Genomic DNA, 18,505 nt, shown 5'->3' with positions numbered 1-18,505 from the left:
GAGATTAAGATTGAGACACAGAGATTTCTGTTCAATGAAAGCCATGATGAGGTCGCCTTCTAAAAGCAGTAGGTATTTGGATCTCATACAGCGTACATTACCATCCTATGGGGGGGGGGGGTCTTACTGTGATCTGCTATCTTTTAGAGGGGACAACCTCATCTCTAGGTTATTATCTAAATTACTCCAGCATTTTTCCAGATGTTCTCTGTTCCTTGAAAAATGATTTTGATGATTTCAGAACAGTAACCAGCACATTTCAGTATCTCACACAGACTCTGTCCCGTCCCATACAACCCCTCCAAATGCCAGCCCCTTGCCCCAGCACCCAGCCTGATTGTGTGTCATGGCTCCTCATCAGACTGCTTCCCAGCCCAGATGGTGAAGTTTCTCTCTCAGCTCAGAGATCCCCCCCGATCTATAACCACAGATTTAACATATTAGCTGTGTCAAACCAGTTAATGTAATCCTGTATGCTGACATTTACAGTAATTAGTACAATATGGCCTGTGAAAGAACACACTGAATCCGTGACAATTGGAATACTCAGCAATTTAACACTCTCAGTTCCTACATGAACTCCCCCAACTTCTCTTTTTCCAACTGTTCTCCATCATGCAAACAAGAAAACCAAAATAACGTTGTTGTCCTTGTTTAAGCTTTTCCTGGAATATATTTCTCTAGTTTTCTTCTGCAATTATCTCACAGTTCAGAGACAAGGCCACATTGCGCCCCCTAGTGGTAAAGAGGAAAATATATTTTCCTTTGCCTAAACCACGCTGTCCATGGTGCTGAACAGACTGGCGCCGTGGTTGTTGCTGTCCTAAGTGCTGAAGCCCTCTAACGCAGCAACCTGAATAAACAAATGCACCAGCTTGACTTCGGAAATCAGTAGGCCTATAAAAGGCTTTTTATCAGCTTATATATTATTTAAACGACAAAAAAATGGGCTCCCAAGTGGTCTAAGGCACTGCATCTCAGTGCTAGAGGCGTCACTACAGACCCTGGTTCGAATCAAGGATGTATCACAACCGGCCATGATTGGGAGTCCCATAGGGCAGTGCACAATTGGCCCAGCGTCGTCTGGATTTGGCCAGTGTAGGCCGTCATTGTAAATAAGAATTTGTTCTTAACTGACTTGCCTAGTTGAATTATATATATTTTTTTTATTACACAGCGTTAACATGAGCCAGTGGATCTTAATCCTTAACAATGTCTAAACAGCCTTCTACTAAGACGCATGAAGAACACGTATAAACATATTAAAAAGTGTTTGCGCAAACAACAACGGCATTAATTGCCAAGTGCAAGCACAGAATAAAACAAGATACTTGACTGAATGACAAATGTTTACCCAGTGGGTGTGAGGAGGCATGCTATAAATATATTAATATAGGCTAAACATGCAGGTGGCGTCCCTTGAGCCATCAGGTCTTTTGTGATATCTGTTTAACATGGACGGGTACCATAATGTAGTTTAATTACCCGTCCATGACTTATTTAATGGGACATCTTCGTAGAACATGAGGTGCTTACACCAACGTCCCGCCAATATTGCCGGGGCGTGGATAGATCAGTGTCGAGGTAATGCAGGCCGCTGTTCCCAGTAAGACATCCATCTCCAACCGTCCCCGCCACAAACACCAGCAGTAACGTCGGCAGTGACACCCCTAAATGGAGAATGAAGGAGGAGTGAGACAAGAATACAGATTCCCCTGGCTGGAACAGCCTATTAGTTCTAATGTGAGGTGGAGCACAGTTCCAAACAAAGAACAGCGCTCTGCACGACAGAGTCAGACAAACGCAGCACAATGGCATTCTGAGGTCCTTTAAAAACAATGGCATTCTGAGGTCCTTTAAAAACAATGGCATTCTGAGGTCCTTTAAAAACAATGGCATTCTGAGGTCCTTTAAAAACAATGGCATTCTGAGGTCCTTTAAAAACAATGGCATTCTGAGGTCCTTTAAAAACATGTAGGCCTATTAGGCCACAAATTCTAGGATAAATCTATTGGAAGGGTTAATGTATGGTTAAAATGATATATCTAATCCACAATCTATTGGAAGAATGAACGTGATCTTAAACATGCCAAAAAAATTCACAAATAAACGGACATAATAGAAAACATAATTTATTGAAATACTTACTGTAATGGAATAAGCTACTAAGACAAAACATGTTGTAACATTCGGTCTTTGGTGGACCAATAAATATGACATCTTACTCCTTATTTAGATTTTTGTTGCTTATTTTTGATACATAAACATCTTAGAAGGCTATATCTTGAGTGGAAACACAGATAGACGTTCAAGCAAAAAATATCACATCACACGGAAATGTCGTCTGTATATGGGCGGTTGGCATGTCTTAGCGCCCCAAACCCCCCAAATACAAACAGACGACACACAGCGGCTTACAGGGGCGCCCGGACAACGGGCAACTTGCTCTAGGTATGATAGAGTCTAATAATGATAGTAGAGTTCACATCCCTGCATGTCTGGGAAGCGGTTTAGTCCGGATACAAAATGAAACCGGAAAAAGTGCTGTACTTGTTGTTGTTTCCCCCATGCGCCTTGCCTCCGTCCAGCTTGATGTAGATCTCGTCCCCGGAGTCTAGGTGAAGCACTACACTGTTGCTGGCATAGTCATAGTTCTGGTCTGCGTCCTGGGCTATCGCACTGGCGCGGACCTGCGGATAAGACAAATGATTAAAGTAGTGAAGGACTTTGCATCATTACTTAATAGGCTATCGACCAACTCGTCCCCACCCTGACCCAATGCTAAAACATTATAGATTCACCACTTTGAACCTACCAAACGAATAAAGGATTTCTTGTTTGTTTATGTTGGCAATGTGTAGACACTGACACAGCTCAAATCGCTCCAGGTAGTTGACCAGTGTAGGGCTGACCGCTACAGTAAACAACAAAGCCCTTCTTAAACTCACCAAACGATTAGTTGTCTTTGCTGACAAATAAAGTGGCCCGAGCATATTAATTAACTTACTGAGCTCACCGTGTGAGATTAAGCGCATAGAGCAGATACCGTTCAGGAGAGATAAGCGCTTAATACATCCAATATTGATCTGGGGCAATGCACACTGAATGTGGCCGCTTTCCCTCAACTTCAGAAGTGTACAGTAGCATAATAACTTTAAAAAATATATAATTGCGTAATATCAGGTATAGCCTACCTGTCCGTTTCTGCACAAATCTGCCCACATGCTTGTCCCGTCGCCTCCGCGCATTAATACATGGTATGTAAAGTAGTATATCCCGGACACTTGGCACGTGAACTTGCCGGTAGACGGGTCATAATGGTTCCCTAGATTTGTTACCACGTCGTCGAACCTTAGCACCTCGTATCCCTCGTGGGGATTTTTAAGACCCACGTAAAAAGCGATTTTTGTGCCGCCAATTGCGGACTCTAGGCCCTCGGCATTTTCGGTCCTGTCACTGCTCACAGTCCCCTCCACCGTCTCTCCAGTGGTATGCCCGGGATAGCCCGGTTTCCCCGAGTCCCCCCTATCCCCCGGCGGTCCTTTTGGACCTGGTGGACCCGGTTCGCCGGGCGGACCTCTCGGTCCGGGTTTCCCCGGCCGACCCGTCTCGCCTTTAGTCCCATGCGAGAACGCCGGGGACGGGATGGCGCTCAGGTCCTGCATGACTTCCAGAGCATTGGCGCTGGGTTTGGGATTGTATGGATCACATATCATCCGACAGGTGCCCATCATCTCGTAGTGCGCGTCTGTCTTGGACGCTTGGACCAGCAGCGGTATCGCTATGATAAGAGCTAACACCATGATGATGCCAACCACAGGAGCAACGACACGCTTCCTCTGGAGAGTCCGAGAAACAAGCGCTAAAAAGTCCGTTTTCCTTTGGGAAGCAATGGTGAAAGGTTGCGAGTGCGCTAAAATTCTCTGCTGGAAAAGCGAGTGCACCAAAAAGGAATCACTTTATTCCAGGGTTAGAAAAAATTTAAAACAACAAATGTGTTGTAACCTTAAGCGTAGTTCACCTTGGGGCGGTGTGCCAGTATCACTAAGCTTCACAAAATTGACAGGGGAAGTATTCGTTTTGACATGGCTGGACACGCGCTGGATCTCCGAGCTGAACAGAGAAAGCTTCGAGCGATTTCTGCCCGTCTGCAACAACCGAGGGGACTAGAGCGGCGCTGACGTAACAAGTGAGGGCAAAGCCTGTTGCAATTTGGATTAATACTGCAACAATAATCATGCCATCTTTATGTATGAATTATAAATCCCCTGCACCTACGAGGAGAATATTGGATCAGAGAGCATCACTAACACTTAAACCCCATTATGGAAATGTTGACAGCGAGTTGTCTCACCTATATTTCGGCTTATTTGAGAGAAGAAATCTAAGTGCACGTTTTTGTTATAAATGTGTCCTGTGAAATTACATTATTCAGTTAAGAACTCCGAAATGGTCCCCTACATTCAACGTGAGGAAGATACACATTCCAAAGAACAATCAAAGATCATTGGAGAAAGTAATCCACATCAAGAGCCATATAGGATGTCTGGAATCCACAATGGCATCTTCACCAGCACTGTAGCCTAATCTTTACTATAAAGCCAAGGCTGAAACAATTCAGTGCCCTGTGCTGATTTTTGCATGTAATGTTGAACACCTAGTCTTAGTTTATCCACAACAGGGGTTTTGGTGTCAAAAAGCTGAGCTAGGTCTGAGATAGGAGCACTCTCTGGGCAGACTGGTCAAAGGTCAAAGACATCAACTTTGGGGTTACTTTGAGACTAATATTCTGGATCCGAACCCTGGTCTCTTACGGGTCTTATTACACTGTCATTGTGATAACCCGCTGAGCTAAAGCCCAAACATTTGCTTGGGGGGCTAACTGAAGTCTTTAGGTGTCAGGCTATGTTACAGTACTCATCATAAGAGCATTGCAACAGTGTAAAAGAACAACCTCCATTACACTGGCAGACACAAAGTATACCATTAAATACAAGTGGGCCTGCATACCATTTGTAGCCTGAAGCTCATACATGAGGGCTGCAAAGTGGCACCCCCCTGCTGCTGGCTGGCACTCTCCACTGTAATCTGGCACAGAGCTCCGGCTTCCCTTCTGTTGTTGGGCTCAGCTAATCCTTATCTCCTAGATCCGGGGTTTAACTTCTCACACCCCTGTCTCGGCAGGCTAAGCTAGCGGCTAACAAGGCGCCAGTGTTTATTCCCCCTCATCCTCGCTGATGAGTTTCTCACAAACACAGGAAGGAACAGGAAGCGGCAGGGAGCCTGCAGTGTCACACCCTCCCCCCAAGTGACGCCCCCTGGGGGAGGTAATGAAGTCATTACACTTTGTGATTAGCATCCTTCATCCTTCTCCTGAATTTTGAGAAAGTTTCTCTGCACAAACTCTGAGCTCTTCACTAGTTTTATCAGTGTGATGTAATACACAGTCATTAGAGTATTGTCAGGGTGTGCACATTCTAACATTACCAGGCCCATCGGGCTTTTCATCAGTAGTGCCCTTGATGGCCTGGTTTGAATCAACATGCATATTCAAAAGGTTTCAGTTTACATCATAGACAGTTTGGTACAACCTGCTTTTCTCTCTATTGGGGTTATAAGGCAAGGCTAATGGGATGTGGAAGCAGCAGCACCAGTGTTTTTTTATCTCACCTCTACTGTAGAAGAGAGGAGAGACTCCGAAGACAGGGAACATAAATCATCAGATACTGTAGAAGTCATTGTGCATGAACAGGAGGATGAAGGGGGACTGTTCAAAGGAAGTATGGAGGTCCAATTACTGCATGAAGGCTTTCATTACTGCACGTGTTATTTGTGGATCAGTTAGTCGGTCTCTCTCTCTCTCTCTCTCTCTCTCTCTCTCTCTCTCTCTCTCTCTCTCTCTCTCTCTGTATGTGTATGTATGTGTATGTGTGTGTCTGTCATTGCTCATGTGGATGTGTGTTACTCACCGCCAGTGATGTCCTAAATATAGTTCACTATGCCTGCAGTCTGAGAGGCAGCTACACTTGGGCTCTATAACGAGACTGTTTACCAAGTGGTTCATATTGAATCGGTATCTAGCTACATACAGTACTAATGTATACATTGACTGAGGCCTACAACTATTGGCCAACACCAACATGCATCCTGACATTAGATACTGTGATATACTTGTCTAATCCTATTTAATATCATGGAATATCTCTCCCGGTCTCACGTGCTATTGATACACAAGCTTTATTTGCAGCGGTCGCTGTCCATTGTCCTGTGGTGCTGAACGATAGAGTTCTGATTATGTCGCTGTCTGCTCCAATGGTGATTGTCGCTATTAGGTTGTTTTAACTCTACCAACATTTGACCTTTTACTCCTATGAATATGTCACCACTGTGTACTACTAATGTGATACAAAGAGAGCAATGAAACTTTTTAAGCTGTCTGATAGTGGGAGTAGATCTTTCTCTCTCTTTCTTCTTGTCATGTCTACAATCTCTCACAACAGACTAAATGAACCCCCTACACAACAGACTTCCTGTCAGATTGGGAGACACTCAAAACTGTTTTGTTCCAATGAGCTCGTGGCGCTGCGGAAAGATAACCACGCAACACAGCACTAAACAGCTCTAAGTGTTTTGCGTCTGAGTCTCTGGAGGCTGTGGGATCACATGTGAAGGCTGGCTGAAAAACAAACACCCAACATGGAGAATATACACACAGGCCTTGCTGAGGACAGCTGAAAGTGAAATCAAAGATAGTGACTGACTGGGTTTGAACCGGGCCGTCTTCATGCCACAAGAGTGTTAGCCCACAGCCTTGGCATTCACTTGGGGGCGCTAATACAAGTCACACAAACATAGACACATACAGTGTAAACAGAAATCACCATTGCTCTCTCTAGATTTTGCAATGATTCACGTCTGTATCATGACTCATTTTCTGCAGTAAAAATATGAGTGGCCAATTCCTACATGTAAACAGTCTCTTACGCCACTCTAGTGTCAGTCTGCCATTTACAGCTCACAACGTGTCACAGTGCAGCACAGGACTCCAGGCAGGGGCTGCCCTACACCACTACACTAAGCCACTTGGCAACCTCCTTGAATTCAACAGACCTCCAGGTCACGAGAGAACAAGTTGCCAGCTCTGTGTCACACTAACACCGCACCACTGCCTGTGACATCTCCACACACTGCTGTGGCAGCACAGCATAGCCCAGTCAAACTGTCTCCACCTATCACACTGCTCATTTGAAGCTGCCCTGAGGGGTGATTGGTCGAAGCAGACGTGGACTGTGTGCTTGATGTACTGGTCAAATCTTCAGTTGTAGCATTTGCTAATAAAGTTCATAAGGTTGTTTAGAGGCACTAGAGCTGGGCAATATGGACAGAAATCCATATCACACTAAATTGACAGAATTATTACGATAATGATAAATAGAACGATAAGATTCTAACTGTTATTTTTTTTATATTGCACTTCAAACTACTACTACTACTTTGAATGTTGTAGCGATCAACTGTCACATTAACAATCATTCATATTAGCAAAGTTATTTATTTTCCAATTTACATTTTTCTAGCAGGGCCCTATAGGTTATTTATCGTAATGAACGATATCAGCAAAATGTCCATGATAAGTGAACGGTTTGGCCGGTGTGGATATTTTTAGGTTTATCATCCCAGTTCTAGAAGGCACAAACCTTTTTATAATAATATATAAAAAGGAAAAAACTCCCAGCACACTGGTGATCTGTGTAATTAATGGATCTTACGAACAACGTTTCTATTTTAATTCAATCATTTGTGGAGCATCTACGATATTCATTAATAAATACAGGGGCAGGCTTGCATACAGCCAGGACCATGGGGCTCTGCTGTTCTCAATCTGTGTGCTCAGCTTTAACCCTGCCCAGACAGCCACAACCACAGGTTCTCCCCAAACACCTTCCTAAAGATGCACAGCACAATCAGCCACTGACACAGGGCCCATTACAGTTCAGTCAAAGGCACTCCAAAGTGTTTTTCCATAGACAATTCTTATGTAATTAAATATTGTCAGGGTCTGACCTGTAAAGGTGTTATTTGTTAGTGTTTAGTTTGGTCAGGACGTGGCAGGGGGTATTTGTTTTATGTGGTTCAGGGTGGTTTTGTGTATGTGTCCAGGTAGAGGGGTATTTGATTTATTAGTCCAGGGTTTTGGTTATTGTTCTGTTAGTTTATTTCTATGTTCAGTCTAGTCGTTTGCATTTCTATGTTTAGTTAATTGGTGTTGGGGCCTTCAGTTGGAGGCAGCTGTCTATCGTTGCCTCTGATTGAAGGTCCTATAATTAGGGGTGTGTTTGTATTGTGGATTGTGGGTACTTGTATTCTGCTTTGTGCTTGTCACATGACAGAACTGTTAGTGTCGTTTCTGTTAATTGTATACGTGTTTATTTTGTTTCTCCTTCTTATATATTAAAAAGAGAAGATGAGTATACATTTCCCTGTTGCGTCTTGGTCCTCCACACACGACGATCGTTACAAATATACTTTACATGAACGTCTTAAAGCATGACCAGTGTGAGACCCGATGAAGCTTTGTTTCAATTAACCTTTTTCTGAACAAATATTTTGTATACCCAGTGTCCTGCTAAATACACTGGATGTGCTTGTATGTAATCCTTTCTAACACATAACATGCACATCAACCTGGCATGTCACACTGTATATCATCACCAGAGGCAGACATGTTTGGCATGTCACTCTGAACTGACACTACCCAGGGTCAACATGGAACCTGCTACCAGCCAACATCTCTGTTCCATATTATTCAGCCTACAAGTGAACCATGTCTGTCCCCTTAAGCTGAAGAGAAATTCATGTATTTCCATGTTCCAGTTCCATGTTCAAGCAACTGACTTTAAACACACCAATACCACCAATTCAATACACCAATATATTGCCATTATAAACGTGTGCAGAGTCACAAGAGGAGAAAGTGAGTGAATAAGCTCAGTTAATGTTGAGTATTGAGACTATAAGACATGGGGACATGGCAAAGAACACAGACCAGTCTGTGAGCTGCCGCATAAAACAAGACAAAGGAAAATACATTTAAAAACAAGCCTCCACAAACAATCTTCTCTGTTCGGCTCTCGATAGCTTTACAACCTTGCCAGAGAAAAGGGGATTTGCAATTGTACCCTTTAACCCGGTTCCTCCCCCTCCCATTGGAGGATAAGATCAAGAGAAATGCCTCTGCCATGTAAATATGAAATGGAAACAACGATCATAAATGCATGAGCTTGGCGGTTGAGAAGCTCAGTTACGTCAAACGTGAAGCCTTTTTTTATTCCTTCATGATAGAAGATATTTCAAGGACAATGTGAGAGGAGGGGTTATTTATATTGGATACAATACTATTATAAATGTATTTATGCACTGGATGTTCTTCTCTACCTTGAAAAATAAACGAAAGCTGTAGTTCATCCCTGTCTAATCTGGTTTCAGATCATTCTTATTTCACCCTAAACCATGTTCAGGTATCAGGTATATCGTTTGTAAAGTCTGAAGGAAAACTTTGTCTTTCCATTGCTTTGAGCTGATGTTTGTCCTGGTACATATTTGTTTTGTTCTGGGTCAGTATTTGCCATCTCTTCACGCCTGTATGTTTTTTGTTCCTGTAATTGTTCAACTGCATCAGCATTTCATTGTTTGGAGCTCTCTTTGTGTCAGCTATTGTCAGAGTTGTACTCCAATCCTCTTCAGGTGAGGTTTTGCATTATTCTATTCTGCTCCAGTCTCCCAGTTGTAGTAAACATTGGAGATAACTCTGAGGAAGATTGATTGAAAGGAATGTGTGTGGTCCCGAATGTGTGTGGTCCCTGAGCCACACGGTCCCGTGTGGCTCAGTTGGTAGAGCATGGTGTTTGCAACGCCAGGGTTGTGGGTTCGTTTCCCACGGGGGACCAGTATGGAGAAAAAATGTATGAAATATATGCATTCACTACTGTAAGTCGCTCTGGATAAGAGCGTCTGCTAAATGACTAAAATGTAAATGTAAAAATCCACCTGAATCACATCTGCTTCTCCTCTCCTCACGTCAACACTACATCATACTGGAAACATCTAGGCAGGACAACAACAAAAAAAGACAGACATGGAAAAGGAGAGTTTTAAAAGAGAGTGAGAGAGAAAGAAAGAAATAGAAATACGAGAGAGCATTGAACATGCACATGCCTCTAGCTCAGGGATGGGCAACTTTGATAGGGGTGGGGGCCACAAAAAAACAGAACAGAACTCATCATGAAGAGCCACAGTTACTTCCCCCCTCGCAACAGTAAGTTGACGCCCGAACTAAGTTCCAAAACTTTTGTAGGGAAATTGATCCGAGGGCCTTGGGCCGCCAGTTACCCATCCCTGCTCTAGCTAAAGGACCGGTTTAATCTCTCTGGTTTGAGACCCAGGTTTGGTTGTCTGCTGTGGTAATATAATATGTCTCTGTTTTTCTGTCTGGCTATAACAGAGTCATGGCCAAATTACAGACGCTATTGGTCTGTTATTGGTCTGTTTCCTGATTCGTCATTGTAGAGTTCTTATTGAAGACGGTCAGTGTTGTATGATTGTTGTTTTGTCCAGTTTGACCCACAGAGTGTGTATGACTCTGACTTTAGGTGTGTCACATTATCGCTTGGTCCATTGTAGGCCCTGGAGCCTGTATTGTGATTCTGACCCAGTTCAAGGGTTCTTTTGTGGCTAGAATTAGAGGCAGAGGCTGACTCAGAGACATGTGGGATAATGTTGCATGCTCAGGTCTCACAATAGATACCCAGTCCAAGCCATGAGGACCCAGTCACAGGGGTAACACACAGAAAGAGAAAATACAGTTGTTTCAAAGCAAGTCCTTAGATGTAGGTTAGTGTAGTGTCATGACGTTGGCCTGTTGGGGGAGGTTTATGACCCCTATAAATATTTTTCCCCTTTTCTCTCTCTCTCTACGTTATAGAGTTGACTCTTGTAAAGCCTTTGTAACATTGAGAGTCTGGTAACATCAAAAGGTGGGAAACGGAACCATATTTCGGTAATAGAACCAGTTGAAAATATGCGTTGGTACTTAATGAATATGATCTCAGATCAGTTGTTGTCTGAGACATTACTACTAATGACAGGATGACATAAACTGTATCTTGGAAAATCTCAGATTCACATGGAATTGTTGTGCAATTTAAATGTTTAAATATGAAACTATTTGTGAAAAGATTAAATGTAATTTAAGCTTCTAATTGAGAGAACGGTTTGTCATAGAGTAAACTCTGCTCTCTCAGAGGCCCCGCCCAAGTGAACAGACATTGGTTGTAAACTATGAAACGCCCTTCTCTTCACCACGATATAAGCCCGTTGACGAAAATCCAACTTTCTGATCCAAGGACGTGAGGACTAAGCCAACCTCAGCGTGAGCTCTGGTTGAACGACAAGAACCTAACGAAATTAGCATCGAATTTCAACGTGAAGATGACGGTCAAAACGCTGAAAGGATGAATTTCGACTATACCAGCTAGAATATAGCATGAGCTTAAAGTATGGCAACTTGGTATGAACTTTGAACTCTTAGTCACTAAAGAAGTGATACCTCCTGCCGATTGAGTTAGCCGCAGCAACTGTAAACGTGGGCTGGGAGAGGACGGACAGAGTATCCATTCTACCACGCTCCAGTTCACCACTAGATATTCTTCAGAGGACAAGAGATCCATGCTGGACAACCCGGCCTTCTATCTACGACAAATCTACCTAAGCGCAGCTCAGAGTAAATATTTATTGCATTTTCCTTTTCCAAATGGGCGGTTATTTAGAATGCATAGCTGCTTATGGCCCGATATAGACACAAAACCTTTTTGTTCCTTAGTCTTCCCGCTCTTTCATTCAAAACCCAACCCCCTTTCTTTGTGTAACCAGCCGTCATATCTGTTCCGTCCGCTAGGGACGTTTTCCTTTATGACATAATTTGTAATCAATGTATGATCCATTCTGTGTAGATGTAATTCTGTGTGATTATTTAGGTATTTAGTAAATAAATAATTAAACCAAATTTTGTATTGCTGATTCAACTTGTTAGCCAGGGTTCGTGAAGATAACCAAGAATTTACAACTTTCAGATGAGACTGAATAAGTTGACAATTAAATATTGGCTGCTATTGAGGTAAAAGATTACCAGGTCTTTAAGAGTTTATTCAGGAAGATAACAGTGGTGCCCCGACTTTCTAGTTAATTACATTTACATGATTAGCTTAATCAGGTAATATTAATTACAGAGAAATGATTTTATAGAATAGCATGTCATATCACTTAATCCGGCATAGCAAAGACACGACAGTAGGCTTGAACTGGGGGGTCATCACTTGAGCAAGTACGTACTATTCTGTTTTATTGAACCTTTATTTGACTGTGCATTGCTAGGAATGGTTTCCTGTTAGTCCACTGGAAAATGTAACTTTCAATTGAACTATGAGACAACAACTTCGATATGTTCAGGCTTGGGTGTGTCATTCACAGAGATGTTACTCAACAGGTGCTCCCCCCTATCATCGTCCACCACCCTGGCATACCCCCCCCCCCCCCCCTCCTCTCAGCACTGCCTTTAGGGGTAGCAGCAGAGTTCATGTTTATCACACACACACACACACACACACACACACACACACACACACACACACACACACACACACACACACACACACACACACACACACACACACACACACACACACACACACACACACACACACACACACACACACACACACCCCAAGCCGTGGACATTCTGCTGTGACATTCATGGCCCCATCGCTCAGGGTCCTACAGACACCAGCTGTATGTAAGAAAGAGACTGCTGCCGGTGAAGTCTTTTAAAGAAGTCTGTGACATTTAGAAAGGAGAGGGAGCCTGCTAGTCAAGGTACTACTCTGTAGAGAATAATATCTGATAAAGCCCAACAAGTGGTGGAAAAATAACCCAATTCTTTTTCTTGAGTAAAAGTAAAAATACCTTAATAGAAAATGACTTTACTGATGATGTGCATGTAGAGATACAGGTGTGCAAATGAGCAGAACAGTAAATAAAATAAAAACAGTAAGGGGATGAGGTAGGTAGATAGGGTGGGCAATGTACAGATGGACTGTGTACAGCTGCAGCGATTGGTTAGCTGCTCAGATAGCTGATGTTTAAAGTTGGTGAGGGAAATAAAAGTATCCAACTTCAGCGATTTTTGCAATTCGTTACAGTCACTGGCAGCAGAGAACTGTAATGAAAGGCGGCCAAATGAGGTGTTGGCTTTGGGGATGATCAGTGAGATATACCTGCTGGAGCGTGTGCTACGGGTGAGTGTTGTTTCGTGACCAGTGAACTGAGATAAGGTGGAGCTTTACCAAGCATAGACTTATAGATGACCTGGAGCCAGTGGGTTTGGCGACGAATATGTAGCGAGGGCCAGCCGACTAGAGCATACGGGTCGCAGTGGTGGGTGGTATAAGGTGATTTGTTAACAAAACGGATGGCACTGTGATAGACTGCATCCAGTTTGCTGAGTAGAGTATTGGAAGCTATTTTGTAAATGACATCGCCGAAGTCGAGGATCGGTAGGATAGTCAGTTTTACTAGGGTAAGTTTGGCAGCGTGAGTGAAGGAGGCTTTGTTGCGAATAGAAAGCCGATTCTAGATTTGATTTTGGATTGGAGATGTTTAATATGAGTCTGGAAGGAGAGTTTACAGTCTAGCCAGACACCTAGGTATTTTTAGTGGTCCACATATTCTAGGTCGGAACTATCCAGGGTGGTGATGCTAGTTGGGCGGGCGGGTGCGGGCAGCGAATGGTTGAAAAGCATGCATTTGGTTTTACTAGTGTTTAAGAGCAGTTGGAGGCCACGGAAGGAATGTTGTATGGCATTGAAGCTCGTTTGGAGGTTAGTTAGCACAGTGTCCAAGGAAGGGCCAGAAGTATACAAAATGGTGTTGTCTGCGTAGCGGTGGATCAGGGAAGCGCCCGCAGCAAGAGCGACATCATTGATATATACAGAGAAAAGAGTCGGCCCGAGAATTGAACCCTGTGGTACCCCCATAGAGACTGCCAGAGGTCCGGACAACATGCCCTCCGATTTGACACACTGAACTCGGTCTGCAAAGTAGTTGGTGAACCAGTCGAGGCAGTCGTTAGAAAAACCATGTCACGTCCTGGCCAGTATAAGGTTAATTGGTATTGTAGTTTGGTCAGGACGTGGCAGAGGGTATTCGTTTTATGTGGTTCGGGGTGGTGTGTTTTGTTGAAGGGGCATTTGGTTTAAGTATTCCGGGGTTTTTGGGCACTGTTTGGTTTTCAGGTATTCTATGTTTAGTCTAGTATGTCTGTTTCTATGTTTGGTTAATTGGGGTTGGGACTCTCAGTTGAAGGCAGGTGTTGTCTATCTGCCTTTGATTGAGAGTCCCATATATTAGGGTGTGTTTGTGTTTGTTATTTGTGGGTGATTGTTCTGTGTTAGCCTTATGCTTTGCCAGACTGTTTTTGTCGGTCGTTATTTCTGTTTGTTATTTTGGTGTTCATTTTGTATTCATTAAAACGGCGAGATGAGCATTCACATACCTGCTGCGTTTTGGTCCTCTTTAACCGACGACAAGCGTGACAAACCAAGGCTATTGAGTCTACCGATAAGAATATGGTGATTGACAGAGTCGAAAGCCTTGGCCAGGTCGATGAAGACGGCTGCACAGTACTGTCTTTTATCGATGCCGGTTATGATATCATTTAGTACCTTGAGCGTGGCTGAGGTGCACCCGTGACCGGCTCGGAAACCGGATTGTACAGTGGAGAAGGTACGGTGGGATTCGAAATGGTCAGTGATCTGTTTATTAACTTGGCTTTCGAAGACTTTGGATAGGCAAGGCAGGATGGAAATAGGTCTGTAACAGTTTGGGTCTAGGGTGTCACCCCCTTTGAAGAAGGGGATGACCGCGGCAGCTTTCCAATCTTTAGGGATCTCGGACGATACGAAAGAGAGGTTGAACAGACTGGTAATAGGGGTTGCAACAATGGCAGCGGATAGACTAATAAAGGAAATAGAGGAAGTAACAGCGCAGGTAGATGGTAATGGAAACTGTACTATAGAGACACAAAATAGGTTAGAGGAAAAACAAAAAGAAATGTAATTAGATGGAAAATGGGGAGAAATGCACAAAATTTTTCTTGAATATTCAACACAGAAATTCTACCAAAAAGAATTTACAGAAACCTGTACCAAATGATGGAGTTATCCATGATTCAACAAATTATATTTTGAAAAAGGAAGCAAAATGTTTTAACCATATGTTGTCACGTTGGTATAAAGGGTCGGGAGACAGGCGCAGGAATGCGTAATAGGGTTTTTTATTTCCCAAATTACAGCATGCCGTGTAAAGGCACAGGGACGAAGACCAAACAAACACGTATACAAAACACAAGGTTGAAACCCAAACAAAAGAGCGAGGAGTACCTCGAATAAATAACACAAGCGCACAACGATACCACACGGGACGAGACCCGTAATCATCTGCGCAATACACGTGGCACGAAAGCCAAAAGAACACAGCACAGGTACACACACAACCAACGGACATTGTAACAATAATCGACAGGACAATGGTAAACAAAGGGCACACTAATTGTCACGATTCCCACCGAAGGTGGCGCCCCCTCCTGCTCGGGTGGCGCTCGGCAGTCGTCGTCACCGGCCTACGAGCTGCCACTGATTCCCTTTTTGTTTTCCCCCCTTTTGTGATTGTTTGCACCTGTTCGTATAGTGGGGGTGATTAGCGGGGCTATAATTATTAGCTGGCCCGCCTTCTCTTTGTGCGGGATTGTTTACTCTGTTGTATGCTTGTGTTTGCGCTTGTGCGTTAGTTTTGCGCCGACAGTGTTTTCCCCTGTGTTTGGGGCACTTCGTTTTGTGTACGCGCTTATCGCTGTTTGGGGTGGCTTGTGTTTGTTCGCCTCTTGGCCCATTAAAAGCCACTACCCTGTACTCGCTGCTTCCTGCGTTTGATTCCTCACCCACGACGCCCGAGCATTACAGAATCTCGCACCACGACTATGGAGTCAGCAGGAGCAGCGGCCAACCCCCTTCCCTTGATGGAGGAACGCGTGCTCCGCCATACAACTGTCCTCCACCGAATCGGATCCGCGATGGATCAGATGATGGAGAGGATGGACCGATGGGAGAGGAGTGGTCTCCTCTCTCCACCTCCGGCTCCTCCGACGCAGCCACCTCCGCCTCCCACTGTGTCTGGCTCTGGCGTGCTTCGTCTGGCGCTCCTGAGGGAGTATGATGGAGCGACGGCTGGGTGCCAGGGATTTCTGCTCCAGCTCGAGCTGTACCTGGCCACCGTCAGACCTGCTCCCTCAGGAGAGGAGAGCGTGAGTGCCCTCGTTTCCTGCCTGACGGGCCGAGCTCTAGAGTGGGCCAATGCTGTCTGGAATGGTCCAGACTCGGCGAGGGACCACGACCAAGAGTTCACCTGCCGCTTTCGGGCCGTGTTCAACCACCCTCCGGAAGGAAGAGCGGCGGGTGAGAGGCTGTTCCACCTCAGGCAGGAGACGAGGAGCGCGCAGGACTTCGCGCTGGAGTTCAGGACCTTGGCTGCTGGGGCGGGGTGGAACGACAGGGCCCTCATAGACCATTACCGGTGTAGTCTCCGGGCGGACGTCCGCAGGGAGCTAGCCTATCGGGACACCTCTCTGTCTCTTGATGAGCTCATTGATATGTCTATCCGTCTGGACAATCTGCTGGCTGCCCGCGGGCATTCGGAAAGGGTCCTGTCCGTTCCACCTCCGTGCACCCTCGCCCCTACTCCTATGGAGGTGGGGGGGGTTGTGCCAAGGGGCACTGGAGGAGGTGGCTCCTCCTGCACCAGCTGTGGTCGGAGAGGACACACGGCCGACCGGTGCTGGAGGAGTCAGTCTGGGAGTAGAGAGGGCAGGCAGAACACTTCTCGGTCACCCCAGGTGAGTCAGCACCAAATTCACCCAGAACCCCCTGTTGGTCACGTGTTCTTATTAATTTTGTTTTCTGATTTTTTTCCCCTCTTCCCAGCATAGGGCGCTAGTCGATTCAGGCGCAGCTGGGAACTTTATGGTTCGCGGACTCGCCATTAAGCTGGGCATTCTGCGAGTGCCGATAGATTCCCCCTTCCCCGTGCACTCCCTAGATAGCCGGCAATTAGGGTCAGGGCTAGTCAGGGAGTCTACGGTTCCACTGGACATGGTAACACAAGGGAATCATAAGGAACGGATTAGTTTCTTTCTTATTGAGTCGCCTGCGTTTCTGGTGGTGCTGGGGGCCCCTGGCTGGCTGATCACAATCCCCGGATTTTGTGGAAACAGGGGGTTCTCCAGGGGTGGTCAGAGGAGTGTTCAGGGAGGTGTCTAGGAGTTTCCATAGGTGCCCCGTCGGTGGAGAGTCCAGACCAGGTGTCCACCGTGCGCATTCCCCCTGAATACGCCGATTTGGCGATCGCTTTTTGTAAAAAGAGGGCGACCAAATTACCACCTCATCGACAGGGGGATTGTGCGATAGATCTTCAGGTTAACACTGCGCTTCCCAAGAGTCACGTGTACCCCTTGTCACAGGAGAAGACGGTGGCTATGGAGACATATGTCACGGAATCTCTAGGACAGGGGTACATTCGGCCCTCCATCTCACCCGCCTCCTCGAGTTTCTTTTTGTGAAGAAAAAGGAGGGAGGTCTGCGTCTGTGCATTGATTACAGAGGTCTAAATGCTATCACGGTGGGGTTTAGTTACCCGCTACCTCTCATCGCTACGGCGGTGAAATCATTTCACGGAGCAAAATTCTTCACAAAACTGGATCTCAGGAGCGCGTATAACCTGGTGCGTATTAAGGATGGAGACGAGTGGAAAACCGCATTTAGTACCACATCGGGCCATTATGAGTACCTTGTCATGCCGTATGGGTTGAAGAATGCTCCAGCAGTCTTTCAATCCTTTGTAGACTTGATTCTCAGGGACCTGCACGGGCAGGGCATGATTGTCTATATCGATGATATTCTGATATATTCCGCCACCCGCGCCGCGCATGTGTCCCTGGTACGCAAGGTGCTTGGGAGACTGCTGGAGCATGACTTATACGTTAAGGCTGAGAAATGTGTGTTTTCCAAACGAGCCGTTTCCTTCCTGGGTTATCGCATTTCCACCACGGGGGTGGTGATGGAGTGCGACCGCGTTAAGGCCGTGCGTAATTGGCCGACTCCAACCACGGTGAAGGAGGTGCAGAGGTTCTTAGGGTTTGCCAATTACTACCGAAGGTTTATCCGGGGTTTTGGCCAGGTAGCGGCTCCCATTACCTCACTGCTGAAGGGGGGGCCGGTGCATTTGCGGTGGTCGACGGAGGCGGACGGAGCCTTCAGGAAGTTGAAGGTGCTGTTCACCGAAGCACCCGAATTGGCGCACCCGGACCCATCTCTAACATTCATAGTGGAGGTGGACGCATCCG

At 45.3% G+C, this 18,505-nt stretch overlaps 1 protein-coding gene across 1 annotated transcript; it reads right to left on the bottom strand.

The window, feature by feature from the left end:
• Positions 1-1,901: 1,901 nt before the first annotated feature.
• On the bottom strand, positions 1,902-4,180 carry LOC106582045 (complement C1q-like protein 2). Its single transcript, XM_014164737.2, has 2 exons — positions 3,195-4,180; positions 1,902-2,690 (listed from the first exon to the last, which is right to left on the bottom strand). The coding sequence occupies exons 1-2, from the start codon at positions 3,801-3,803 to the stop codon at positions 2,511-2,513; spliced, it is 789 nt and encodes a 262-aa protein (XP_014020212.1). The 5' UTR covers positions 3,804-4,180; the 3' UTR covers positions 1,902-2,510.
• Between the last annotated feature and the right edge of the window lie 14,325 nt (positions 4,181-18,505).

Source organism: Salmo salar, chromosome ssa21 (assembly GCF_905237065.1).
Source record: "Salmo salar chromosome ssa21, Ssal_v3.1, whole genome shotgun sequence".
Taxonomy (NCBI): domain Eukaryota; kingdom Metazoa; phylum Chordata; class Actinopteri; order Salmoniformes; family Salmonidae; genus Salmo; species Salmo salar.
Note: the sequence above shows the minus strand (reverse complement) of the source record. Positions and strands in the feature narration are given on the sequence as shown.